A 27,983-nucleotide genomic window follows, 5' to 3' on the forward strand; every position below is an offset into this window, starting at 1 on the left:
GTCAATGCATTAGCAAATCTCTGGTGTGCAATGGAGACCAGGATTGTGAGGAAGACGGTGCTGATGAGGATCGGTGTGAAGAGAGCAGACCAGCTTGTGACATTAATAAAATGCCTCCTAATTCAGAACTTACAGGAGCTGGGTAAGCTTCTCTGCAGATCTCATCTTATGTGTTACAGCAATATCTGTGCTAGTTGTATTTTTGTAGCATTTTACAACAAATCTGTGACTAGATAGAGACAAACATCTTGGCCTCCAGTTAACCTGCTCACATGCAACAGAGGGATCAGCTCCCGATCTCAAGACTATTATTTTTACTATTTTATTATTTGTGTTAACCGTAGTGCCTGGGAGTCACAGTCATGGACCAGGACCCCATTGTGCTAGGTGCTGGACAAACAGCAGCACTAAAGAAAAGTCTCCTTTAGCTAGAGTAGAATTAGAACTTACAGTCTCTCTAGAGGGCATTCATTAAAGTGTACCATAATCTATAACAATTGTTTATGAGCAGGCATTCCACCTAACAGAAGGCAGCAATGCACATGTACAGTGTATAGCACATTACAACCTCTTTCTCGCTCTAGTCTGCCAATTTAGATAGATTAAACAGATGATTGAAGGACTTCATAGCTTTGCCATATGTTTTCATTATGGGTGTGAAATTTTCTCCTCAGATACACACATATAACTTCCATTGACTTCAAAGGGAGTTGCAAACAGAGAGATGATTGCAGAATTTGGCCCTATGAGCTGAAATTTTATACTAAAAGAGCCTAGTTCTTCCCTGACTTTCACTTTGCGTTGTCATTGACACCTGTGTACTGCGTATATAAAATGCACCTGTCATAACTATAAAGGGAAGGGTAACAGCCCTCCTGTGTACAATACTATAAAATCCCTCCTGGCCAGAGACTCCAAAATCCTTTTACCCTTAAAGGGCTAAGAAGCTCAGGTAACCTGGCTGACACCTGACCCAAAGGACCAATAAGGGGACAAAATACTTTCAAATCTTTTTGGGGGGAGGGGAAGGCTTTTGTTTGTGCTCTTTGTTTTGGTGGTTGTTCGCTCTTGGGACTGAGAGGGATCAGATATCAATCCATGCTCTCCAAGTCTTTCTGAACAAGTCTCTCATATTTCAAACTTGTAAGTAAACAGCCAGGCAAGGAGTGTTAGTTTTATCTTTGTTTTCTCACCTTGTAAATGTACCTTTCACTAGGGCGTTTACCTCTGTTTGCTGTAACTTTGAACCTAAGGCTAGAGGGGGGTCCTCTGGGCTCTTTAAGTTTGATTACCCTGTAAAGTCATTTTCCATCCTGATTTTACAGAGATGATTTTTACCTTTTTCTTTAATTAAAAGCCTTCTTTTTAAGAACCTGATTGATTTTCCCTGTTTTTTAGATCCAAGGGGGTTGGATCTTGATCCACCAGGAGTTGGTAGGAGAAAGGAGGGGGGATGGTTAATTTCTCCTTGTTTTAAGATCCAAGGGGTTTGGATCTGTATTCACCAGGGAATTGGTGAAGAGTCTCTCAAGGCTACCCAGGGAAGGGAATTAGCACATTGGGAGTGGTGGCAGCAGACCAGATCTAAGCTGGTAGTTAAGCTTAGAAGTTTTCATGCAGGCCCCCACATCTATACCCTAAAGTTCAGAGTGAGGAAGGAGCCTTGACAGCACCCAAATCAAAATGGTAGCATTTTACAATGACTTCGTATAAGTGTGATGATTAAACAAGGTGCATGGTGGTGGAGAATCAGGCCTAAGATCTCAATATAGGTATAATTTTTGGACAAGATTCACTGCTATGATCTGGCTGCTGTGCTCTGGCTCCACCAATACAAAGCAGCTAGGAACCTGTTTTAACAGGGTTTATAGCTGTCTGGCTTCACAGAAGCATCTTAAAGCAGCCAGAGTATAACTATGAATCTGGCCTTTTGATTTTGAACAATGATTTGAAACAGTTACACTTCTGCAACTTAAACACATCTTTTTAATTTGAAATGAAATGTTGCAAACTAATTGTCTATAACCAGGATAGGTTATAGTCAGGTTTCTAAAGGCATAGCAACAGCAGTTGCTTTTTTCTAAAGGAATACTGCTATGCAATAGCATTGTGGATCTATACTCTTTAATGACCTCAGCTACATATACAGAAGTATTAGCATAACAAAATGATTATCTTTAACTTGTTTAATGTAGCCCTATCGCCTTGAGAATGATCTTAGCTCAGGTGTAATAAAGAGGAGTGAAGTTTGTAATGGATTGGGCATTTTGCGGATATAGCTAAACATAAGTAGTTGCCATAGATACAAATGTATTGGAGTTAGCAGGTGTGAAATATGTACTCATTGCTGACACAATTAAGAATGGCATTTTACTTTCCCTACTCTAGTATGTATGTGCGGCACTTTTATGCCCATCTATTTTCTTATGTAATGGCTTGTCTACATGGTGAGTTAGCACATGGCAAGCCAGGGTGTAAATCAACAGGGCATTAGCTTGCCACACGCTAACTCACCATGTGGACCCTGCTGCAGTGCACTAAAAATTCCGTTGTACACTTTGGCATACTCCCATTTCAAACATTAGTACATCAGTGCTCACTATGGAACTTTTAGCGCACGGTAGCAGTGTCCGCATAGGCAGCTAGTGCACCTCTCCGGCTTGCTGTGCACTAATTTGCTGACTACACAGGCCCTAAGTCTATTTTTGATTGTTATATGCAGATGTAACTGTGACGGGTTGGATCACAGAAACCCCCTTGGGAGCTGCCACCTGATGTGCCAAGACTACCCCTGCTTCTGTTTTCCCTGCCAGCTTAGGACTCCAGCACCCCGTCTTGCTGAGCCAGCCACTCCTGTCTGGCTCCAACACAGACTCAGGGTCTGAATCACTTGTCCCAAAGCTGCAAGTTTACCTGAAAACAGCTCACAGTAGTGTGCTTGTCTTTAGCACTCAGATGCCCAACTCCCAATGGGGTCTAAACCCAGATAAATTCGTTTTACCCTGCATAAAGCTTATGCAGGGCAAACTCATAAATTGTTCGCCCTCTATAACACAGATAGAGAGATATGCACAGTTGTTTGATCCCCCAGGTATTAATACATACTCTGAGTAAATTACTAAATAAAAAGTGATTTTATTAAATACGGACAGTAGGATTTAAGTGGTTTAAAGTAGTAACAGACAGAACAAAGTAAGTCACAAGCAAAATAAAATAAAATGCGCAAATCTATGCCTAATCAAACTAAATACAGATAATCTCACCCTCAGAGATGCTTCAGTAAGTTTTTCTCAGACTGGACACCTTCCAGGCCTGGGCACAATTCTTTCCCCTGGTACAGCTCTTGTTCCAGCTTAGGTGTTATCAAGGGGATTCTCCATGATGGCTCCTCTCCCTCTCTCTTCTGTTCCACCCCTTTATATATCTTTTGCATAAGGCGGGAACCCTTTGTCCCTCTGGGTTCCCACCCCCCCTCACTGGAAAAGCACCAGGTTAAAGATGGATTCCAGTTCAGGTGACATGATCACATGTCACTGCAAGACTTCATTACTCACTTGCCAGCACACACATATACAGGGAGACTCACAGGTAAATACAGCCATCTGCAGACAATGGGAGTCATCAAGATTCCAAACCATCGTTAATGGCCCACACTTTACATAATTACAATAGGCCCTCAGAGTTACATTTTATATTTCTAGTTTTAGATACAAGAGTGGTACATTTATACAAATCAGATGATCATACTCAGTAGATTATAAGCTTTGTAATGATACCTTACAAGAGACCTTTTGCACGAAGCATATCCCATTTGCATTATAGTCACTTATAAAATTTTTATAAAACTATCCCAGTTACATTATATTCACTTATTATCATGTTTTTATAAAACCATATAGACTGCACAACGTCACAGTAACGCTATTCAATTACAACAGCTTTTTGTAGTGTTAACATCCTGTCAACGATGCATTCTTCTAAGTGACTCCGCTACCTTAAGCTATCTTTTGTATTTTCTCTCTTGCAGCTTTGATGCCATTTCTGGTGAGACTAGGGGGAGAGTGATTCATACTAAAAGTTTTGGTGGACAGTGCAGAAAGGTGTTTAGTGGTGATCAGAGAGAATACTACCGACTGAGTGAAAGCCTTCTTGCCTACACATTCCAAGTATGTTTGCTTTACTATAGCCTTGTTTTTAGAGTCATATTTAGACCTGGGAGAATAATGCGAAACATGAAAGGTTTCATGAGGGTGGCAAGCTTCCTGGAAAGAGTTCCTTGCGGCAGACATGCACTCAGCCAGCCCCAGCTGTCTGGTTCGCTGGTTCAGTTAGATGGTGGCCCCTTCACCTGGCCAGCCTCCAAGGGGAAATCCAGGGCTGGATTTTCGCCTTATGTGGCCCTAGGCACAGCATCTTTCAGTGCCCCCCCCTGCCTATAGCTGACCTTCATGTTGCACAGTTTTAGAGAGGTAAGGTGCCCCTAGAATGCTGGCACCCCTAGGCACGTGCCTACTGTACCTAATTGGAAATCTGGCCCTGGGGAAGTCAATACTCAGCACCTCTCACAAGATTAAATCCAGAGAGAGGAGCAGCCAACACCATTGAGCTGAACAGAGCTGGGTAACTGTCTCCTGAACAGCCCATTCTACCTAAGGAATTTAAGGAACAGGATTGCCAACAGCAAAAAGGCAGTGTTGGAGACCACGTGCCAGATCCTCAGCTGGTGAAATTCGGCATAGCTCTGTCAGTCTATGGAGTTATGCCAAGTTACACCAGGTGAGAATCTAGCTCATGCATCTACTTAGAGTTAAGTTTATCTCTTCCCAGACAATTGTATATATGTTTAGTAGTTTTAATAGATGTAAAGTGGAGGATTTATCACTAGAAGAAAGGAACAGACCCCTGAATGTTATTGCTTAGATCAAGGTCTTGATCCTGTGCGCCCTTTATTTCAATAGAAGCACTGTGTGCCCATGGAATGTGTTCAACTCATTGAGGGCTTCAGAGAGAAGATTATAACCAAATAATGGCTTAAAGTTAAGCATGTGCATAAATGTTTGCAAGATGAGGGCCAAAGTGTGGTAGACATAGTCTTCATCTCTCAGGGCCAGATCTTTATGGAGCGCAGGGGTCTGTCCTCACTTGGTTTTCTCTGAGCATGAGCAGCTAATGCACCTGCTCATTCTTTAGAAGTATAGCATGCATATGCTGCTTAGGACATTTGCAGAGATATATTACATCCCTTTCAGAGGAATGCTTTGTTCACTGCCATATCATTAATGGGCTTGATCCTGCTCCCATTGACATCAGTGGGAACAGGGTCAGTCCTTAAATCCACTGCCATACTACTGCCATGTTTGTATAAAGATATTTGCTTTATCCTGTATTCATACACCATCTAGAATGTATTCAACCCAAAGAAATCTTCCTAGTCTCTCTGTGCCAGGAAGTGCATGTGCTTCTAACAGCCATTCATAAAGGACTGCATTTTCCTTTTTTCTAGGTGAAAATTCAGAATGATTTTAGCTATGAGTTTTACAACAGTAGCTGGTCTTATATGAAACACACAGTGCACAATGTACGATCAAACAGTGGCCATTACTATTCACAAAATACACAGGAGAAAAGCAGCAAAAAGGTATGTATAAACTGTCTTTTTGGCTTAGAATTTCCCATGAATGATTAAAGTCTTCCTTCCTTCAATGCTATTTTATAATTTGAACATCTCCATGACCATTTTTTTGTTTTATCCTGGTACTTTTGGTGCAATTTAGACAAAACAAACATAATCCCTCAAAGATCTGTACAAAGAGGTCACTGGTCTGGGTTATGTTAGTTTATTTGTTGCCACTGTAATTGCTTATTATCTATTCATTTGATTTATTGGCTGCTTTTGCTATAAGGAAAGAAAGACTGGTTAATAACCGAATAATATTCTCTATGCTGATAATTTTCTTCTGAACAGTTCATTTAAATGTTGTTTTCTCTTTGCCTTTTTTATTACATTCCTCAGCGTTTAGAGGCAATTTTAAAAAAAAATTCTACAATGAGGGGTTAAAATTTGTTTTGCCTACCCACAAGAAAAATTGTATTTCAGAATTGAACTCTACTGAGAACTTTACCTACTCCTTTATAAAGTACCTTTGTCTCCTATGTGCCTATAATTTGGAGTTAACTAAAAACAAGTATTAATTCAATAACTTGAGTGCTTCCCGTTTAGTGGTAATATTAGTATCTTGGGCTAAATAAACTCAGACGCTGAAGGCTAATATGTTTTTAGCTCATAATATGATTGCCACCAAGCTGACAGAAACTACCCTTCTGTTGTTAGTACACTGAAATGTGTACACTGATTACATATGTTGAGACTTACAGTAAATAAGTTCAAAATAATGCTTATTTTTTAACTGGAAGAAAAGCTGAGAAGACCATATTTATTGTGGGAATGTGTCTGAGAAGCTATCACAAAGACAAGAGTGAGTGGGGGACTTATAAAGAAAAGGGTGCTCCAGACCAGTCAGGATGCAAAGAAAAGAGAATTTTCTGGTGCCTCAGTTTCCCCTTTGCTGAACTGCAGTACCTTTGTCTTCAGCCGGGCTCATTAATCAGGCTCTGCCAGGCACCTAATGCCTGGCAACCACCATTAACTTTTACACAGAAATATGCATTTGCCTATTTGTCCCTTTGAAGCTTTTTTGGGAGGTGGAGAGTGAAGAAAGAATTCTGCAGTCATTAAAAAGGAAAAAAAAAGTGATTTTGTCTACCTCCCACACTATTCATATCACATTCATTCAGACGGTCCTATCACACAAAACAGGAAACCCCACTACAGGAGGAAGAACAGAACTTCAAAGGGAAAAACAAAACAAAACAAAAATCCAGTCTCTTAAAGAAACAGACCACCTTATCACAAGAGCCATACATAAATGATAAGTCCTGAGGACAGGAGTGAATCAGAATGCACGGGTAACATACTGAACACTTGTAGAAACTATTATCCATTAGCAAGTACAGGATCCTGATGAGCTGATTGGCAGAAGCCATTCCATTTTTAAATAGCTGTATGACTGATTTATTTTCATCCTCTTAGAGTAACCACTTCATGGTTGTTGAGAATGATGTGGAAGTTGCTCAATTCATTAATAACAACCCAGAATTTCTAACTCTTACGGAGCCATTCTGGAAAGAGCTTGCCAACCTTCCTGCTGTCTATGAATATAGTGCATACCGAAGATTAATTGAACATTTTGGTACTCACTTCCTGCACTCTGGATCTCTGGGAGGACATTACAAAGTTCTCTTTTATATGGATACTGAAAAAATCAAAGCAGAAGGTAGAGTACTGCATTTGTTACAATGAACCAAGAGAATGAACAAGTGAAAAACTCCTCTCTAGATCCTCCCAGCTAGCAAATAAAACAAAAATAAAGAGACTGCTTTCTCACCAGTCAGTCGCCAGAGACTCTCCTTATCGATAATAAACTAGAGGTGGGCTCAAGCTGCTATCTTTAGATCCCGATCTGGGTGTTGAACATTCAAAGTTCAGGGAGATTTGGATTTGGGGTTCAGCCTATTATACATTTGGTTCCACACATTATATATGTAAAGAGCCATTTGAAAAATTTGGATCCCAATCCTGGTTTGGCTTTTGAACAGCCCCAAAGTTCAGAGGTGTTTGGATATGAGGTGTGATTAAAGTCCGTCTCTAGCAAAGGCAGAACAAAATAAAAACAAAGCAAAGGGCAAAACTGCACATATGGTGATACTCAAAGACACAACCATTGCTGGAAGGGCAGGGGTGGGGTGAGAAAAAGGATAAATCAGAAAAAAGGAAATAATATATCAGGCAAATACATCATTCAGCTCTCTGCCAGTATCCTTAGGGATAGCTACTGGTTACTGGTAACCCTTAGCATGGGATCTGCTTTGTAGTTGTCTCCTCCAAGAAAATGTTGCAGTTGTTCTATTCCTAAAGTGGGCCCTCAGTCAATGGGAGCCTCACACATGAATCCAAAAGCAGAAATTAATTTTCAGCCTACTGTGAAGGTGACTGGATCTATTTCTTTCCAGGTTTGAGTATTACAGACATGTACAAATGTACATCATCAGGTTGGAACTTACTCATTGTAAAAAAGAAAAAGACTACCTGTTCAAAACTGGATGAGCTGTTAAAATCTTCTTCAGGTAAATGATTCTACTGCACAGAGATTTCTTGCACTGCGGGATATGTCAGAACTGGTTACGTGGGGGAGATCAATAAAACAGAAGGGCTTTTTGGATATAGTAGAACCCTGACTATCTGAATGGAATTACAGGAAATATATTTGCATTAACAGGTTTCAGATAAGAGGGACTGAGTTTTCATTGTAAATGATGCATGTCTGGTACATAATCGAGATTTCAGATATAAGGGGGTTAACATTTGAGGAGCTTGGAAAAGGTATCACAATTGTCAAAATATTGTGTAAGTTGGTGGAATGAGCAGAAAAAACAAATGCAAAGCAGTCCCTTTCATCCGTTTGGTCACTAGGCCAATCCAGGCAGGTGCTGCGCTCCAGTAGGAATGGCAAGTGCTCAGCATCTCTCAGGACAGGATAATAGGGTAATAGCCACCATGGATTTGTCAAGAACAAATCATACCCCCAACCCAACCCAATTTCCTTCTTTGACACGGTTACTGGCCTATTGGATAGGGGAGAAGCAGTAGATGTGATATACCTTGATTTATTAAGGCTTTTGACATAGTCCCACAGGATGTTCACATATGGTCTAGATTACATTACTATAAGATGGGTGCAAAACTGGTTGAAAGACCATACTCAAAGTGGAGATGTCAATGGTTCATGTCAAACCGGGGAGACTTATCTACTGGGATCCCGCAGGGGTAGTCGTGGGTCCTGTACTAGTTAATATTTTCATTAATGTCTTGTAACAGAATGGAGAGTATGCTTATAAAATTTATGGATGACACCAAACTAAGAAGGTTCACAAGCACTTTGAAGGACAGGATGAGAATTCAACATGATCTTGACAAATTAGAGAATTGGTCTAAAATCAACAAGATGAAATTCAATAAAGCCAAGTGCCAGCTACTACACTTGGAAGGAAAAATCAAATGCACAAATACAAAATGGGGAATAATTGGCTAGGCAGTAGCTGAAAAGGATCTGGGGGTTCTAGTGGATCACAAATTGAAAATGAGCCAACGTGATGCAGTTGTGAAAAAGGCTAATATCATTCTGAGGTGTATTAACAGGAGTTTTGTATGTAAGACATGGGGGGTAATTTACCCTCTCTACTTGGCACTGATGAGTCCTCATCTGGAGAACTGTGTCCAGTTTTGGGTGCCATACTTTAGGAAAGATGTGGACAAATTGGAGAGAGGCCAGAGGAAAGCAACAAAAATGATAAAGGCTTAGAAAACCCGACCTGTGAGGACAGGTTAAAAAACCCCAGGCTTATTTAGTCTTGAGAAAAGAAGATGGGGAGTGGGGGCACCTGATAACAGTCTTCAAATATGTTAAGGGCTGTTATAAAGAGGACTGAAGCTAGGACAAGAAGTAATTGGCTTTATCTCCAGCAAGGGAGATTTAGGTTAGATATTAGGAAAAAATTCTAACTATAAGGGCAGTTAAGCTCTGGAATAGGTTTCCAAGGGAGGGTGTGGAAGCCTTGTCATTGGAAGTGTTTAAGAACAGGTTGGACAAACACCTGTTGGGATGGCCTTGCTTCAGTGCAGGGGGCTGGACTAGATGTTTTCTCAAGGTCCCTTCCAGCCCTACATATCTATGATTTTATGACAGCTGTTCCCAGTCTGACTTGATTAGAGCCCACCTTGTGGATAGCCTCTCTTCCACATCCCTTGAGCCATACTCATTCACAGTTGCCATGGCCCAGATCCACAAAAGTACTTAGAAGACTAAGTCCCAGGTGTATGCACCAGTGTGATCAACAAACCTTCTGTTTGGCTGCCACCTAGTTCTGTAGGTGCTTAACTCACTTGGCACTAAATTTCTACTGTAACAGTTCCATAGGTGCCTCTGGGTGCACTATTGCCTTACTCTAGGCATCTGGACATCTACCTGTTGCCCCAGAGTGATTCACAAAGTGGGGGAAGGTAGGCGGAGAAGTGCCTATCTCACCGTGGGATCCAATCTGGTAGGCGTGCTCCGAGGCTGCCCACCAGAGTGGGTCCCACTCAAAATCTGGTGGGGAGTAAGAGGAATGGTGATGGGGTGCTAACCTTATAACTTTTAGCCCAGTGGTTAAAGCACTTGCCATTGGGCTAAAAGTTATAAAGTGGGCACCATCAGCACCACTTCCACCTCCTCTCGTTGTGTGTGGAGTGTTTCTCACAAACAATGACTTAGGCGTCTAAGTCACCTGACTCCAGGAGAGGGGGTCCCGTTCATGAACTGCTAGCAGAGATAGGTGCCTCCCTGCAGTCTGGACTTAGATGCCTACCTCCGTGACAGGGGCAGGGCTTAGCACACATCCCTCTTATCAGCATCTCCCATTGGCTGGCTTAGGAGGCTCCCTGCCTAGCATGCTGGCATTGTGGATTGCATTCTTAGGTGCCTGTCTCTCCTCATGCATTGTTCAGGGCACCTACATCAGGCTTTGTGAATTGCAATGTTGTTCCCGTGATTTTCTAGGTGCCTAAAAGTTAGGTGTTGTGATCTTTAACACTGCAATGGCTAAGTCCCTTGGTGGATCCAGGCCTATACATCTACTTTTTTTCTGTCCCTTCTCCCCTCTCCAGTTCTCCCTCCTACTCCTCTAATTCACTCTTGTCTGCTTTCTATTTGTATTCATTTTTGTTTCTCACTTGTTATGTGCTCCTTTCCTCACCAGAAGGCCACCTGCAGCTCAGGGTGAGGAGCATCCATGGGTGGTTCTATGGGGCAATAGACACACACTTGCAGAGCTGAGCTGTGTGTTACAAGACGGACACACAAAGCTTGGGCTGGTGAGCTGCTTCCTGAGCTGCTCCAGTGGCTATTTGCATTAAGAGCCACTGCAGAAGTAGGGGCTAAAGGTGGGTTTCTAAAAGATGCGCACCTTCTTTACTCAAAACAGCATTTCTGCTGTAAGGAGTTGGAATGATTCCAGAGCCATGCTGCCTTCCCTATCTGCACTTCTGCCCTAGTCAGGTCCTCCCACGGTTGGGAAACACCATTTCAGGATTTGGCCCGCTATTACCAGTCTAGGATACTTGTGCTATATTACTTAAATTCTCTACTGATATGCCCTTTAATTGCTCGCACAGGTATTTGCGTTCTTTCTATTGCTACATGAAAACATACCAATGCTGGTCTTCTGTATTTCTCACCCCTGAATGTGTAGGAGTCAGTCAGAATCAGATTAGAGGTGATCCCTATGTAGAGGGAGGAAATCCAGCGGCTGTTGCTGGCCTTGCTTATCTAGATTTGAATAATCCTGCTGGAAATAGTGAAAGATATTCCTTCTGGGCTCGATCAGTGAAATACTATCCCAGAGTAATTAAACAAAAGGTAAGACTTGGTACTATTTTCCTAAAACAGCCCTGAGCGGTGGGTTTATCTGAAGTGGGGACATGATTAAGCTATAGGGGTTAATCAGCACCAGTTGTAAATGGCAATAGTTTTGTATCCAGATTGTTTTTGAAAAATTAAAATAAGAAAAATGTGCACAGGCAAAGCAGACTGTTTGAGAAATGGACAGTAATGACTGGCACTTTTACAAAATCAAGGCTCTGATCCTGCATTGAATTTTGTACACTATAGAGCATTTTTGTACAAGAATTTTGTACAAGTAGATACTGCCCCTGTGCAGAGCCCCAATAATTTCACTACTGCTTTGCATAAGCACAGGGGTCCATCTGTTTAGATCTCAGGGCCCAAATATTGGAGCACAGTGTCAAATGAAAAGGATCAATTCTGTCAATGAGTTTGGGATTTAATGTTAGCTCTGGAAGTGTGGGATTTTGTGGAAGGGCTATAGCAGCAAAAAGTATTATTTTTTTATCTTCTTAATCGTTAGAGAATGAAACTGACCTTATAATTGTTTAAAATATACAACTTCTTGGACCGGGGAAGCTCACATAGAGACTTCGCTAGTGCATAGTTTTTGAACATGTCATGGCATTATTTAGCCCCAATCCACAAAGCCATGGCTGAACTGTGTTGAATACTGCTGAGCTGCAAGTGACTTTAACAAATGTCGCACAAAGTTGGTTTTGAGTGTAGATGAAGCCTTACTTGATCTTTCCTACTAACGACAGATGAGTTTTCCCTCTTTGCAAAATTGTCCACACAATATACATCTCCAAATATCTTACATGACCAATGTGTTATTAAACTGTGACACCCTTAAAATATGTAGTTTTTAAATTTAAGACATATCTGTTTATTGCATTTAGCTAACACCATTGTACGAGCTGGTAAAGGAAGTGTCCTGTGCCTCAGTTAAAAGGCATTACCTGAAACTAGCCATTGAAGAGTATCTGAGTGAGAATGATCCCTGCAAATGTCGGCCATGTCAAAATGGTGGCGAACCTGCCATAGTAGGAACTCAGTGCCTCTGTTTCTGCAAACCTTATACATTTGGAGCAGCTTGTGAACTCGGAACTCTTGTACAAGATCAACCAGGTAAGTACGCATTTGTTTTGAGATTTCAAAAGTTTAAAGCATACTTTTCTGCTTGCAATGATACGATCAGTGCTATTGTGCAGGTTGAATGTGCAGCTGATATTGGGCACCAGCAACCTGTAAAAGTCAAGTGGATTTTTGAGGGCATCAGGTTGCCAGGGGACAGAGGTTAAATGAGTATGGGGAGTATTCCTCTCTGTTAGACTGTGTCTCTGCTTAATATTTGTATACAGCACTTTACATTTTCCAAGTATTTTCTTTAAGTATTGTTGACAATACTACTAACAGTGAGAGCAGTCCTGCATTGGCAAGCAAATGGACTAGATGGATTAATAGATTTTTTCCATCTCTTGCTTCTCTGATTCTGTTATCCCCATTTTACAAATAGAAAAACTGAGATGCAAAAAGATCAAGGCCAGAATTTTCAAACTTGGGTGCCTAAACACATTGATTACCATGTTGTTGTACCAGTGTCTGTCCGAGAATATGAGAGACACAAGGTAGGTGAGGTGATAGCTTTTATGGGACTAACTTCTGTTGGTGAGAGAGACAAGCTTTTGAGCTTCACAGAGCTCTTCTTCAGGTCTGGGGAAGGTAATCAAACTTAGACACTTAAGTGCACATTTAAGCACCTAAACTATTGCCCAGTTTTCAGAGGTATCCAGCACCCATAAGTACTATTGAAAAAATTAGAGTTTGTGTCATGTGCCCCTCTGAAAGTGCCTTACTTTAGGCATCTAGCTTGAAAGTTGACTTGCCCAAGGTTACGTACAAAGTCAGGATTAGAACTCATGACTCAAAGTCTAGTACTCAGTCCACTAGAGCAAACTGCTTTTTTTTCAAATTTGCCAATAGCCTAGGCTTCTACATTACTTGTGTCCTGCGATACGTGAAATGCCACTGATGAGTAGAGAAAAGGGAACGACTGTTCTAGTGGTGATGCAACGAGGGATCAGATCTGTGAGAGGAGTATGTGTGCAGGGAGGGTATAAGAGCATAGAGATCAGTATTGGATTGCATGGGTTTATTTGAACTAATCTAAACTTGAATAAAAGTTTGGATTCAAAGAGCACCAGTGACTAATATTATGCTGGTCTTCCCCTGACAAACTGAGTTTCACAATTATTGTTTTTGCTATGCAGAGTTCAATAACATTTTTGGAGTAAATTAACAAAAATGAAAAATGGGTCCATTTCACATCCTGTGAAACAGGAACACATTCATTTTTTTTGTCCAGTAGTAGAATGGTGCTACATTTCTATTTACTCATTCTGGTATAAATCAGCAATGACTCAACAGAATTACACCAGTGTAAAAGCAATACAAGCAAGAAAAGTCTAGGGTCCATGATAGTGAGATCTTAGATTTAGCTCCAAGCTAATGGTTTGGGATCATCATTAGCTTTGACTGTTCTTTCCTGTTTTTAAGATACCAGCAGCTACTAAGAGGACAACAGAATTTCCTACATATTCCTATAATGTAAAGTCTCACTCTAACATTACACAGGAGTCATTGATGGAAGGTGGAGTTGCTGGTCCTCTTGGAGTCCTTGCTCAGGAGAAAGGAAGTCAAGGAGTCGAACCTGCAATAATCCACCACCTAGTGGTGGTGGGATATCCTGCATTGGAGAACAGTCTGAAAGCAGACAGTGTGAGGATGAGGAGTTGCAACATTTTCGGTAAGTGGAAACACCTTGAGCACGAATGCAAAGTGGGAGATCTGGGGCAACTTATGATTTTGACTCAAAACGACTTGTAATTTGTTGGACTGTCACAGCAATTCAGTGGCTTTGGCTAAACCAAAGCATCAAGTTTTTGTGTTTGTTCAAGCCTGAAACAAAATGAAATTCAGGAGCTGTGACCTAGATGTGAAATGGATCTGGAAAAAAGGGTGAAGCCTATGAGCTTAACTTCACTCTAGTCTTCACATGCTTTCTGAAAAACACATGATAAATGAGTTTAGTTTGATCATGGCTTAAAGGAATGCAGACTGGCCCTGAAAAGGGGCTTCTCTGAGAAGGGCAGTATTTTAGAAGAAAGAATGTCTAAAAACCCACTTACATTTAGTAAAAATAATCACAATCTTAAAATTTTTGCTTTACAGTTTGATTGAACCACACTGCTTTGATGTGTCCATAATCCCCACAGAATTCTGCTCACCTCCCCCACTCTTACAAAATGGATTTGTTCAAGTAGGTTATAAAAAAGTTCTCTTTATTACTTAATCTATGATCTGTTTCGAGCTGCAGTACTGGAGCTGCAGTTAATATACTTATAGCAATTCCCCTACAACTCTGTATTAGTCTTGATCAATTTAATATGATGCTGTATGAAAATCTCTTTAGCATGTTCCTCCTGGATAAAGTTTACAAGAAGTTAGCCAAGACTTATTTTACTTACTTGTAACTCTCCCCTCTCCCCCTTTACTCCTATTTTTATTACCCGCAATGCCCAGAGTCTCCAACAGAGATCAGGGCCCCTGTTGTGCTAGGCACTGTACAAACACATAATAAGAGAGTCCATGCCTCAAAGAGCTTAACATTTAAAATAGACAAAGGACAGGATGGGAAAGAGGCACAGAGAAGTGAAGTGAGCTGCCCAACGTTACACAGCAAATTGGCGGAAGAACTAGGAATAGAATCCAGCTCTTCTGACTCCAAGTCAAGTGCCCTAACTACTGGAATACACTCTTTTTGTCCCCACCAAGACTCCACACACGCATAGGGGTTCAACTGCCTGCAGCAGCAGGATTGGGCCTAATCTCAGATGTGATTTAACAAGGGAGTAACAAGAGAGCTTGTAAATTCCTTGGACCAGAGATTATGTCTTATCCATACTGTGAGGTGCCTCGCACCCTTTTGGTTGCTATGAGAAATAACTAACACTTATAGCAATACTGTAGGTTTTGGAGAAATGTGCAAGAAACAACCTTCCCTCAAATGAACTAGGAATCAGTTAAAAAAAATCTAAAATCTAATGGCCTGACCCTGAAAATCCCTACTCCACTGGGTCTACCTAAATGAATAAGGCTTGAGGGATTGGACCCTAACATGTATTTTGCCATTTGTTTTCCCAGTCAATGGTTATCACCCTGTATGTATTAGTTTATCTCAGAAGATAAAGGTAAAATCCTACAAACCATGTAATTGTATTTGCTCAGTTAATTCTGTCAGATTTCTTAGAAACCAAAAAAGAGTTTGATATTTTTAGTGGTTATTACACATTTTTTGTTTCACATTCAAAGCTTCTCCTATTTATTTCCTTTCAGAATGCCGATTCCTCATATCCTGTCGGGAAAAGTGTTGTTTACGCCTGCAGAGATGGTTATTCTCTTGTTGGTGAACCTGTTGCTAAATGTGGGGAAGGTTTAAAGTGGCTCATTGGGGATATGCAATGCAAGAGTATGTTTAAATTGATTTTCACTGCAAAGTACAATTGAAAGTTGACTTTTGAATCCCAGTGAAACTTTTCCCCACATCTACTTTTCAAAAATAGAGGAAAGGGCAGAGGGGGGATGTAGACAGCTGCAGTCTTCCAATTCTCAACTCGAATCAGACTTAAATTGCTTTTTCTTTCTTTGAATATAGAAATTGCTATAATAGAATGGACAACTGGTCCATCTGGTCTAGTTGTAAGGAAGGCAAAAATTGAACCAGAAAACTCACAATGCAACAGGCCAAAGGTAAACTGCAGGGGTAAATTTCTTCCTGACCCCCCTGAAGTCAGAGGATTGCTAGCCCTGATGCTTTTAATTTTAGGTAAAATAATTGCAGTGCTATTCAATGTATATAGGATTGAGGTGCTCCATACTCTTCTCTTGCTGCAGCAGAAAGTTGATTGAGATATGCCCTCCTAATATATTGAATAATCCCTGCTCAATTCTCCTTAGGAAACGAAAACTCTCCAGGGTCCTAGCTAATACAACTTGGAGTGGATGGTGAATTCATTTCTGAGAGACTCACATTTGGTGATCAACTTAGCCCTGAGCCTATGACCAAGAATTACCATTATTAGCTGATATACAGTAACTCCTCACTTAACGTTGTAGTTATGTTCCTGAAAAATGCGACTTTAAGCGAAACAATGTTAAGCGAATCCAATTTCCCCATAAGAATGAATGTAAATAAGGGGGTTAGGTTCCAGGGAAATTTTTTTCACCAGACAAAAGACTATATATATATATATAGACACACACACACACACACACACACACACACACACACAGTATAAGGTTTAAACAAACAATTTAATACTGGTACACAGTGACGATGATTGAAGTTTGGTTGAGGTGGAGGAGTCAGAGGGTGGGATATTTCCGTTACTGCTAAATGATGAACTAGCAATTGGCTGAGCCCTCAAGGGTTAACTCTCTCACTCTACAAGGCAGCAGGAATGGAGGGAGTATGTGTGAGAGAGAGAGATGCGCATTTCCCCTTTAAGTACACTGCCTTGTTAATTAGATCAGCTTGCTGAGACCGCAGCTGCTGCAAGCTCCCTCTGTCCTGAGCCCTGGTGTGTCCCCCCTGCTCTATGGAAGATGGGGTAAGCGGGGTGCAGGAGCAGGGGGGAGGGGGACACCCTGACATTAGCCCCCCTCTTTCTTCCCTCCCCCCCGCACAGCAAGCAGGGGTCTCGGGGAGCAGCTCCAAGGCAGAGGGCAAGAGCAGCACATGGCAGTGGGGGGGAGGGACAGATGAACTGCAGGCAGCTGCTGCACAGGGAACTTAGGGAAGTGGGGAGCTGATATGGGGAGCTGCCGGTCCACCCTGGTTCCAAGCCCCCACCAGCTAGCTGCAACGGGCTGCTCTTCCTGCAAGCAGTGGACCAAGCAGATGGCTGCCAAACGACTTAGAAGGGAGCATTGCACAACTTTAAATGAGCATGTTCCCTTATTGATCAGCAACGTAACAACGTTAACCGGGGGCGGGGATTTGGGGAAGGGATCCAATAGGGGAAGGGAGGGGGCGGAGTTGGGGTGGGGACTTTGGGGAGGGGGTTGGAATGGGGGCGGGAAAAGAGCGGAGTCGGGGCGGGGCCAGGGCGGCAATTATTTCCTGGTTTAGGGGCAGCAAAATTATTAATCCGCCACTGGTTTATACCAGTGCAGTTTATCCTGGGAGATCCCAGTGCAGACTAGATTCCCAGCCCCCAGGATTTACATTGTCTTTGTCTCTGGTACAGCCCCAAGCACACAGCAAATGTTTAACAAATAGGTTAATATTCTGTACTAACACAACTGATGTCTTTCTAGAGGAATAAGAGCTGAGTTTTCATACAGTTTGTTCTAAACATGGGCAATAGACTCAAATAATTTAAAACAGGACAAGAAATGTGTGACCACTTTCTGAACAAATTACAGTGTCACCATTCCTTTTGCTGTCTTTATTCCTTAGAAACAGCTTGTGTCTTACCTGTCCTGGCGGAGGATATGAGAGGAGCGCCATGGAAACCTTCATATGAGATTGGAGAGAAGGTGACTCTGTCCTGTCCAGATGGCATGCACTTGGAAGGGTCATCTCTCATTCTGTGTGAACCCAGCCTCAAGTGGTCTCCTGATATGAAGGATATCCGGTGCAAGAGAAGAGGTAAGCCACTGCAATAATTGGGTCTGAATGAAATCCTCATAATGATTAGAGAGGCAGTGCTTCCTAATGGATAGAGCACTGAACTAGGGTGCAGGAGATCTGGGCTCAATTCCTGGCTCTGCCCCTGGCCTCTTGGGTGACTTTGTGCAAGTCATTTCCCTTTCTGTGCCTCAGTTTCCCCATATGTAAAATGGGTTAGCTCCTTTATAAGGCACTTTGAGATCTACTGATGAGAAGTGATATCTAAGAGCTAGATATTATATATTTATAATTCCCTAAGTGTGCCACAGTTACTCATGTCATAAAATGTGCTGCACCCTTGCCCATGCTGATGGAGTTGCTGTGCTGTGATGTTCACCTCAGGTGTCCTAAGACTATTTCTCTTGGTGGCTCCTTTTGCAATGGATCCCATATGCGCCAACTTTCTAATGTGCCAGGGGGTGCTCTCCCCGGCTCCACCCTGCCCCTGCCCCCACTCCACTCCTTCTCCTAAGGCCCCACCCCCACTCTGTCTCTTCTGCCCCGTTCTGCCCCCTCCCCTGAGCGCACCCCCAGCAACTCCTGCACACCACGGAACAGCTGATCCGCGGTAGGCGGGAGGTGCTGGGAGGGAGGGGGAGATTGCTGATAGGGGGTCTGCTGGTGGGTGCTCAGCACCCAACTTTTTTTTTCCGTGAATGCTCCAGCCCTGGAGCACTCTCGGAGTCGGTGCCTATGATGTAGCCCCTTCACATATCATTCCCCTGCAGGCTGTGGCAGCTGCCAACATTTTAACAAGGAGTTCCCTCCAATATCTCCCATCTCATCTGGTTATGTGGGTGACATCCCCCTCCCAGTGTATCCATCTTTCCACCTGACCCCTCTCAGCCCACCATAGTAACTGCACCACAAAGCAGTTCTTCTGTGTTTCCCCCCTACCTGGCAGCTGTTCCTCACAGCAGGGCACACTATGGTCTGAGGTTGTGGGGTGGATGATCAGGTGGGCAGCAGGTCTCCAATGGCGGGGCTGGGTAGTCCATTAGGAAAAGGGTCCCTTTTGGTTCTTGAGGCAGGCAGGCCTCCCCTAACTGCTGGCAGTGTTCCCCTAGCTGGTGGTGAATTGGGGTCCTCTGGTTGTTGGGGGCAGGAGTTGAGTTAGGGGAGTGAGGCTCCAGGCTTCCTCTCAGTAGTGACTCCTCAAGCTCCAGGCTGAGGCTGGGCGTACAGGCACGGGCAGGATACAGCAGCTGCAGGACTCCCACTCAGCACAGCAGCACCTACCCCTCCCACTGAAGCAGCCAGTTGAGGGCAGGTACTGCACCGGGCTTTCCCCACGTACTCTTAGGAGTGCTGGTAGGTGATGTAGAAGGGCCGTTGCCTTGGAGCAGCTGCCATGGCCGCTGCAGTAGCTGCCCGAGTGAGTAACAGGCCACTCAAGTCAAGCCTTTAGGGAAGCGACACTGGCTTTAGCATTTTGGGGCAAGGTTGATAAACAATTGTTTGCACTCACTGTTGTGAGGGGGTTGCTACCCTTTCTGGGTAGGATTGCACCACTTCTTGGGAGAGGGATGGGAGGACGTTCCAGAACAGAGCCTCTTCCTCTGGGGTCCGGTTAATAGTCTCATGAACACATGAAATATATCCTAAGATCCATACAGGAAACCTCTCTCATCCATGCCACCTCAGGACTGATTCCGTCTATCTGTTCCCAGTTCTGTATGCTGCCTCTTAGCTCTCCACTGTCTCTTCTCACTAGAGTCTAGGTGACTTTTTCCTCTGAGAACTGGTGCTCACAAATTCTTCCCCTAGGTTACAGGAAATCTCTTCCCAGACATTAGCTTGGAGAGGGCTAACAGCCACTGCTGTTTCCCTGCAGCTTGTCTAGTGGTAAGATTCCCAAACACTGCCAGGTCACTCTTTACAGTGAAAACCAGGACCTATTATATCCTGCTTCCCCTCCCTAGCAGGCTTTGCTGTTGTCTACAGTTATGTGATCTGGGAGGAAACCAGGCACAGGTGAGAGCTGGACTTGGCTCCTCTTAAAGGCTCAACCACCCAGTCACACCCACTGCCCCAAACCAGTTCCTGTCCTCCACTATCACACCTCCATGAACAGGGCCAACCTAAGGATTTGGGAAGGGATAGCAAAATCACTTCCTGGAGTACACCCCAAATATAACTACCTCCTATTGCTGAAATGTAGCCCAGCTGGTTTTCCTTCCAACCCTAGCAATTGGTTTTCACCAGCTTACATTGCTTTATGTTTTCAAGCTCTGTGCAAGGACAATGGCTAGGAACTCTTACAACAAATGAAAGCTGAGATTCTCCTTTATGGTCTTCAAAGGCCAATTATGTTAACAAGGGGCTCACAGGGTCCCCTCCAGCTCATTAGTAAGCTACAGCTTTAAATCACAATCTAGCCTTATGCATCTAGAAGGGTGTGACAAGCCTGGAATTACAGTTGCATTGGTGGGAAGAGCATGGAGGATCAATCCAATAATATAACATTTTTAAAAAAAGAAGGTACGTAAAGACAAGAATTCGAAAAAGCTGATGTACTAGATCAAACATGTAAATCAAAAAAGGAAGAATGGGAATCACTGTAATAATTGTGCATGACGTAACACATCACTGGGTTTTCTGAGACAGAGTGGGATAAGAATAGTCAGTAGATAACTAAGTTTCCTAGCTATAAACTATAGAGTAAAGACAGGACCGGTTGACCTGCTGATCCCAGGATTTTTTTGGGGGGTGGGGTGGGGGGTATAATTTTCTCATCTACACTCAGTCAGGACTAGGCTTAGTGTTTATATTAAAATTCTACTACAGTTCTCTCTCTCTCTCTCTCTCTCTCTCTCTCTCTCTCTCTTTCTTATTATTTCCCCCCTCCCCCGCATCTTTGACAGTTTGTCTGTTCTTATCTATTTTGCTAAAGTAAGTCTAAAATTGTAAGAAAGGTTTCTTTTTAAAAATGCAGTTCTGCTCAGTGATATTACAAGATCCAATACACAAACCAGGTTAAACCTCTCTCTTACAGAAAACAGTTTTGTAGGGATTTAGCGAAGTCTGACTGTTACTAGCTAGAGAAATCTCAGGATGGATGTTAGTTCAGTAAGGACCTTTTTCACTTTTAAGCTTTGAATATAATGCAGCAGGCCAAAGCGGAATACAGAGGTATATTATACAGCAGGCCAAAGCACAGAGCACAGTCCAAACACAATCCATAGACACAGATGCTGGAACAATTTGTATAGTGGGGGTGCTGAGAACCATTGAATCAAACTGTAAAGCCTATAGATGATGGAAACCATTTCAATCCAGGGGGTACAGCAGCACCCTCAGCACCCCTGTTCCAGCACCTATGTCCATAGAGTTCTACAAGATCCAATCTTGCTTTTATTTTTAATCTTTATGCATATAGGATCACATACTGGTATTTGTAGTTTCCATTGGCCTCAACCTCCAAATCAGAATATTTCTAACTAGAGATTTGAAGTCTCAACTTCCACCATTTACATCAGATGAGGTTTTACTCTGAAACCTAGTGTAGATGAAATCCATCAAAGTAGATGTCAACATTGCTAGCTATTATTGAGTGCTGATCAGTACAGCAGAAATTGACAGTTACTGTAAAATGGGAAGTGGAATTTTAGATTGTAGACAGCACTTGCATATTATTATTATTCTTTGTTATCTGTATTATCACCATGAGCCCATTGTGCTAAGTGCTGTACAAACAAAGGACAAAAAGACAGTCCCTGCTCAGAAGAGCAGGCACTAAGTATAAGACAAAAGATAAAAGATCGATAAAGACAGACTGACGGGGGAGGAAAATGAAACAATGGGACAATATTGATCAGCATGATAGGCTGTGGTCTTAGTATCCCACAATCATATATAGTACCCCCATCCGTCTGCCGTCTGACTCTGGGCCCAGAGCTAAAGCAGCATTCAGCAGTTGTACTAGCTACAGAGGTTATTACATTTTTAAATTCTATTGATTCCATCTACACAGTAGATAATTTTTATTACAAGCAGGCTGTAATTTTATGGCACAGTATAATAATCCAGTACCTTTTTAATGCAACCAGGGGGATAATTCCACGGTCGCCATTTAATAGCCTTCATTTTTCTGATCTGTAATGGTTTTGTCTGTGTTCTTTCACTTTAGTACCCAGCGTGAAACCAGAACTGACAGAACCTAAATGTCAGCCATGGGAGAAAGTGCAACAGTCAAAATGTGTATGTAAAATGCCCTATGAGTGTGGGTAAGTTCAGCCTGACATTGACAATAACTTTCTCACTTTATTCGAGACAAATTAAATTTCTCAGGATTTCAGTCCGTGACAGATTAAACAGCTTTACTTATACCAGGGAAAGTCATTGTGCTGTGTTTACATTACTGCTCAATCAATCCCCTGCTCTTCACTTACCTGTCAGTGGGAATTAGCAGTGATGGAATTTAGGTAAATGGCTGAAGGTAAAGGGATAATTTCAGCTCCACTTGATCTGTGAAATGGGGGATGGGGGAAGATAAAATGCTATTCTGGATATTTAGAAGATCAAGGAAGAGTAAGAGCCGAGTCCCTCAGGGATATAAATTCTCCAAGTAATAAGCACGTGCAATAAAGCAGGTGGTTTTTCTGAGACTGGAGAGCTAGAAGAGATGCAATAATCTGATTTCCCATTTACACAGCAATTTGAAGAGGCCATCTGTGACACCAGCAGAGTGCTCAAGGTCACCTTTTTGCACTTCATAATGTGAAGTCTGGCTTGAGTTTATTATCGTTCATTTATTTGGTGCTTTGAGTCTCCGGGTCACTTTACCAATGGGACAAATGGTGCTGTGGTTTGGATTTGCCTTTATTGTGCATGAAATCAAATGGCTCAATCACTGATATTTATTTATTTTTTTAATTTGAGGAAACAGAAAAATGTCTGGGACCCACCAGGCAGTAAAAGTTGAATTTTCAAAATTGCCTCTGCCCCCACAGTCGGGGTGAGTCTTTCATAATAGCTGAGCACTTTGGGTGTGAGCTCTTGAAATCTGGCCATGTCCATCACAGTGGGAGCTACTGGCAGCTGAGCACTTGTTTAGATACCTACATGGGAGCTGAACTCTTGAGAGTCTGGCCCCACGGTGTATACTCCTTACTGGTGAGCAATTACTAATTACACGAATAATCCTAACGACTTTGGCGACGTGGCTCAGGGAAAAAGGTTCTATTCAATGTGATCAAGGAGGGGATTTTCAGTCTCCTTAAAGTCACTGGGACTTGTCAATGGAAGTTGTGCTCCTAAGTCACTCAGGCATTTTTGAAAATGCCACCTAGCCAACGCAAGCTCTAACTAGCACATTTTGAATGTCTGAAAGTTAATTAAAGTTAATGGGCCTCATTCAGTTTTAGTAGATCTGATTCATCACTGTGCTATGAGGAAGGATGTCATGTGGTTAGGGCAGCAGCCTGGGACATGGCTTTAAATCCAAACTTCCAGTGTGACCCTCGGCAAGTCACTTAGGGAAGGATTTTTAAAGGTATTTAGGCACCTACAGATATAGATAGGCACTTTGCTTTTGAGAATCCCATTAGGCACCTAACTGTATCTTGAGATGCTTAAATACCATTAAAAATCTGACCCTTAGTCTCTGTGCCCCATTCCCAATCTGTAAAAGGGGGATAATAGCCCTACTCTACTTCACAGGGGAGTATTGAGGATAAACACATTCCAGACTAGGAGGTGCTCAGATACTATGGTGATGAGGGCCTTTTCCATAGACAACGTGTAATGCTCTGTTAAATTGTGCCAGTGTAACCAGTGTAGTCTCAGAAGTCAGTAGTGTTGCAGCCACTTATGCAAAGGTCTGGATTTGGCTCATGGTTTATAATTCTTTTTAGCCTTTGACAAATTTTGTTCAAAGTGGCAGAAAAGTAAGTAAACAGTTATTTTGCAATCAGTTCACTGTTTCTCAAAAAAAAAAAAAAAAAAAACACAACACCCCAACATTTTAGCAGAGAGAATAAATCAATTATTAAAGAAGACTAGAAGGAATAGGCACCTAGTCACTTGGGATGCAGTTTACTGCCATGTAGGGATTAAGGATGTAACTTGAGTTTGTTTTCTTACTCTGAGTCTGGTAGTACCTTAGTTTGCTGTGGAGACAACTCAGCCTCCGCTCAGCCCAGTTGAGGAAATGGGGGAGCAATGGCAGATTACATAGGAATTGCTCCAGTGGGTCAGACCCCATGGTCCATCTACTGCCCTGTCTCTGACAGTGGTCAGCACCAGATGCAGGAAAGTGAAAAACCCCACAGTAGGCAGATGTGAGAGAATCTGCTCCACATGAGAGTTTTATCCTAATCCCCAATAGCTAGACATTGGTTTCAACCCTGAAGCAGAAGGGTTAATATCCTTCCAAAACTATAGTCTTGTTATCCATACAAATGTCTAATCCCTCCTTTGACATCACATGGCACTGAATTCCACAGTCTAATTAAAAATATAAAAAGAGATCTCTGAGCCATTAGCGATTACCTTGGAGAAATTGTAGAGGATGGGAGAGATCCCAGAAGACTGGAAAAGAGAAATACAGCAGAATACTGGGCAACAGCAGCTGAGCCACCACTCTAGTCACTGTGACTCTAACTAATTACTCTAGAGTAGACCTCAGTGGCATAGCTAGGAGTGGAAATTTGGGTGAACCCTGACCTTCCAGTGGGCGGGCAATGACAGACTGTGCAAGCTCAGCTTGTTCCCCGATGCCACACCCTCTTCCTAGCCCTGGTGCCCCCAGACACAGGGCTTCACCTGCTGAGCTGGGCATATGCATGGGCCCATGACCCCACCCCCATGCTCCAGTGTGGGTAGCTGCCGGGGTAAAAGAGGTTCCCCTCTTCAGGCTGAAATTCTTCACATTCCTTAGGGGAGAGGGGAGATAATAGGAAGTGGCCCCCCACTTCAGTTGAGCAGAGTCCAAAGGCTACCCCCGCACTCCCACCCTGCAGGATACCCAGCAAGGGAAACAGGTTCCTTGAGCCTTGGGAAGAGAGGAAGTTTATCCAGAGCGGGGAGGGAAAACTGGGGCATGGGAGGGGCTGGACAGGAAGGGCAGAGGCCAAGGGCCAGAGTTGGGGGGGAAGGGGCAGGACCCGGGGGGCACAGGACATTGGTCAGGTGGCAGAACTTGGAGGCATAGCAGAGCCTGGAGCTGGGGGTGCAGGGATGGGACTGGGGCGCAGGACGGATCAGGGCTGCAGGGGGGATAGGAGGAATCTGGGGGCCCACCTTCCCCCCATCCCCTTCAGCTGGCCCTTACCGCTCAGCAGGCATCAGAAGACAAGGCTACCCAGGGTGCACAGGCTGCAGGGTGCACCCACGGGTGGAGGGGGGGGCCTCACCGGGGCTCGAGCTCCACCTGCCCCTGCCAACCCCAGCTCGGTGTCTGTCTGCCCGCCCGACCATGTCCCTCTGTCCTGCTGGTGCCGCTGTGTCCCCGTGCTTCCTGCACCACATGCTGCTGCTCCAGTCTCCAGCGCCCTGTCCACACCCAGCCCAGTCATGCATCTTGGTGTCTGGCCTGGCTTTACTCCGCTCCGGCCCCAGTGCTAGCCTCACACAGATCTGCCTCCACGAGGCACACTCCTCATCTGGGATAACTCACCCCCTCCCAGCCTGTGGATTCAGGGGGCTCCGGCCCTGCCTGCACGCCGTCCTGGATTTCAGGTGCCCAAGAGATGCTCGGGGCCAGTGTGGCAGATTTGGGTGGGTCTGGATGCTAAGTGGCTATGCTCCTGGTAGACCTCATTAAGAAGAGCTGTGCCTAACTGATGGGCTGAGGAGAATTAAGAGGGTAATTAGGCCATTAGGCAGATGATACAAAAGACACAGGAAGGAAGTGAGAAGAGGTAGATAGCTCCTTCCTTATCCTGCATCTCTAGGACTGTAGGTGTAAGGCTATATAGTGTATAAGGGTGGTGGAAACTAATTTTGTAAATAGACTGCATTGGGTGTTTTATGAGCACAAAGTCTCTGAGTCATTTGTGGGCTTGGAGAGAGGCAGGACTGAACTGGCCCTCCCATAGGAAAATACAGTATCTATCTATAAAAAGAGGAATAAGGACAACCCAGGGAATTATAGACCAGTCAGTTTAACTTTGATATCTGGAAAGATAATATAGCAAATAATCAAACAAACAATTTGTAAATACCTAGAAGATAATAAAGTGATTGGTAAAAAAATCAACATGGATTTGTCAAGAACAAATCATATCAGACTAACGTAATTTCCTTCTTTGACAGGTTAACAAGTCTTGTGGATAGGGGGGAAGTGGTAGATGTGAAATACCTCGACTTTAGTAAGGCTTTTGATGCAGTCTCACATGACCTTCTCATGAGCAAACTAGGGAAATATAGCCTAGACAAACCTACTATAAAGGTGGGTATACAGCTGGCTGGAAAATTGTACTCAGAGCAGTTATCAATGGTTCACAGTCATGCTGGAAGGGCGTATCAAGTGGGGTCCCACAGTGATCTGTCCTGGGTCCAGTTCTATTCAATATCTTAATAAATGATTTGGATAATGGCATAGAGAGTACACTTATAAACTTTGGGGATGATACCAAGGTTGGAGGGGTTGCAAGTGCTTTGGAGGATAGGATTAGAATTCAAAATGACCTTGACAAACTGGAGAAATGATCTGAAACAAGTAGGATGAAAGTCAATAAAGACAAATGCAAAGTACTACAGGTAAGACGGAATTATCAGTAGCGTAACTACAAAATGGAAAGTATAAGTTCACCTTTCAGTTTCATTTAATGTCCCTTGTTCTTCTGTTAGAGGACAGGAAGAACAGAAGTTCTCAATCTACTTTCCCTAGACCATTCTTTATTTTATAGACTTTTATCATGTCACCTCTTATTCATCTCCTTTCTACAGTGAACAATCCCAGTCTTTTCAATCACTCTTCCTATGAGAGTTTTTTCTTTATCCCTAATCATACTTGTCATCCTTCTCTGAACCCCCTCCAAACTCTGCAAACTCCTTTTCGAAATGGGGTGACCAGCACTGCGCATTGTGTTCTAGTTGAAGGCGTACCATTGATTTATATAACAGCAATATATTATTCTCCATATTATCTTTCATCACGTTCCTTATGCATCTTAATATTCTGTCTCCAGGATCAAGGAGGCTCTAAATTACGCCTGGCTGCAGCAGTTCCCAAAGGGCTATTTTGCAGCAAGGGGATTGCTGGAGTGCAGCATGTTCCAGCCACATCCCTTCCCCTGGTATATCCTTGCCCTGGGGGAATCCCTCACCAGCTGGTTCAATCAGCTTTTCACTTGCTTTGGATTGCTGAAGCATTACAAAGCAGGCAGATCAGTGAGTTAAGATCTTCCCCTTAGTCTTTTCTTTTCAGCTAAATTAAACAGCCTCATATACACATTTTTGTAAGTATTGTAAAAACCAGGTGTTGAAATTTGTTATTTCCAGACAAATAAAGCAATACAGTAAGTCTACTATGTGTTTTTAAAATAGCAAATGGTAGAAGCAACTGAGTTTAGCTGTCAAGAGGGTGTGGATCACAGTGATGCCTAAAACTGATATTTAGGCACTTAAATCTGGAGTTTAGGTGCCTAAATACGTTGGTGGATCTGGACCTAAAGGCTAAAGCATGCTCCCATTGAAATAAATGGCAAAATTCACAGAGACTTCAAAGGGTGGATAAAGGTCTTAAGTTAGGCACAGCATACCTGTGATGGAGAGAGAGACAGAGAGCCTAATTCTGATCTCAC

At 43.0% G+C, this 27,983-nt stretch overlaps 1 protein-coding gene across 1 annotated transcript in view; it reads left to right on the forward strand.

Annotated features, from left to right (window-relative positions):
* Positions 1-27,983, forward strand: part of C7 (complement C7) — a 42,205-nt gene that overhangs the window by 10,871 nt on the left and 3,351 nt on the right. Inside the window, exons 7-18 of the mRNA XM_029910912.1 lie at positions 1-142; positions 4,028-4,166; positions 5,504-5,638; positions 7,091-7,334; positions 8,071-8,184; positions 11,347-11,513; positions 12,401-12,629; positions 14,136-14,307; positions 14,733-14,820; positions 15,897-16,029; positions 18,022-18,213; positions 22,364-22,460. Of these exons, the coding sequence (XP_029766772.1) occupies positions 1-142; positions 4,028-4,166; positions 5,504-5,638; positions 7,091-7,334; positions 8,071-8,184; positions 11,347-11,513; positions 12,401-12,629; positions 14,136-14,307; positions 14,733-14,820; positions 15,897-16,029; positions 18,022-18,213; positions 22,364-22,460 (1,852 nt within the window). The remainder of the gene's footprint in view (positions 143-4,027; positions 4,167-5,503; positions 5,639-7,090; positions 7,335-8,070; positions 8,185-11,346; positions 11,514-12,400; positions 12,630-14,135; positions 14,308-14,732; positions 14,821-15,896; positions 16,030-18,021; positions 18,214-22,363; positions 22,461-27,983) is intronic.

Source organism: Terrapene carolina, unplaced genomic scaffold (assembly GCF_002925995.2).
Source record: "Terrapene carolina triunguis isolate 2854851 unplaced genomic scaffold, T_m_triunguis-2.0 Scaffold69, whole genome shotgun sequence".
NCBI classification, from domain to species: Eukaryota; Metazoa; Chordata; order Testudines; family Emydidae; genus Terrapene; species Terrapene triunguis.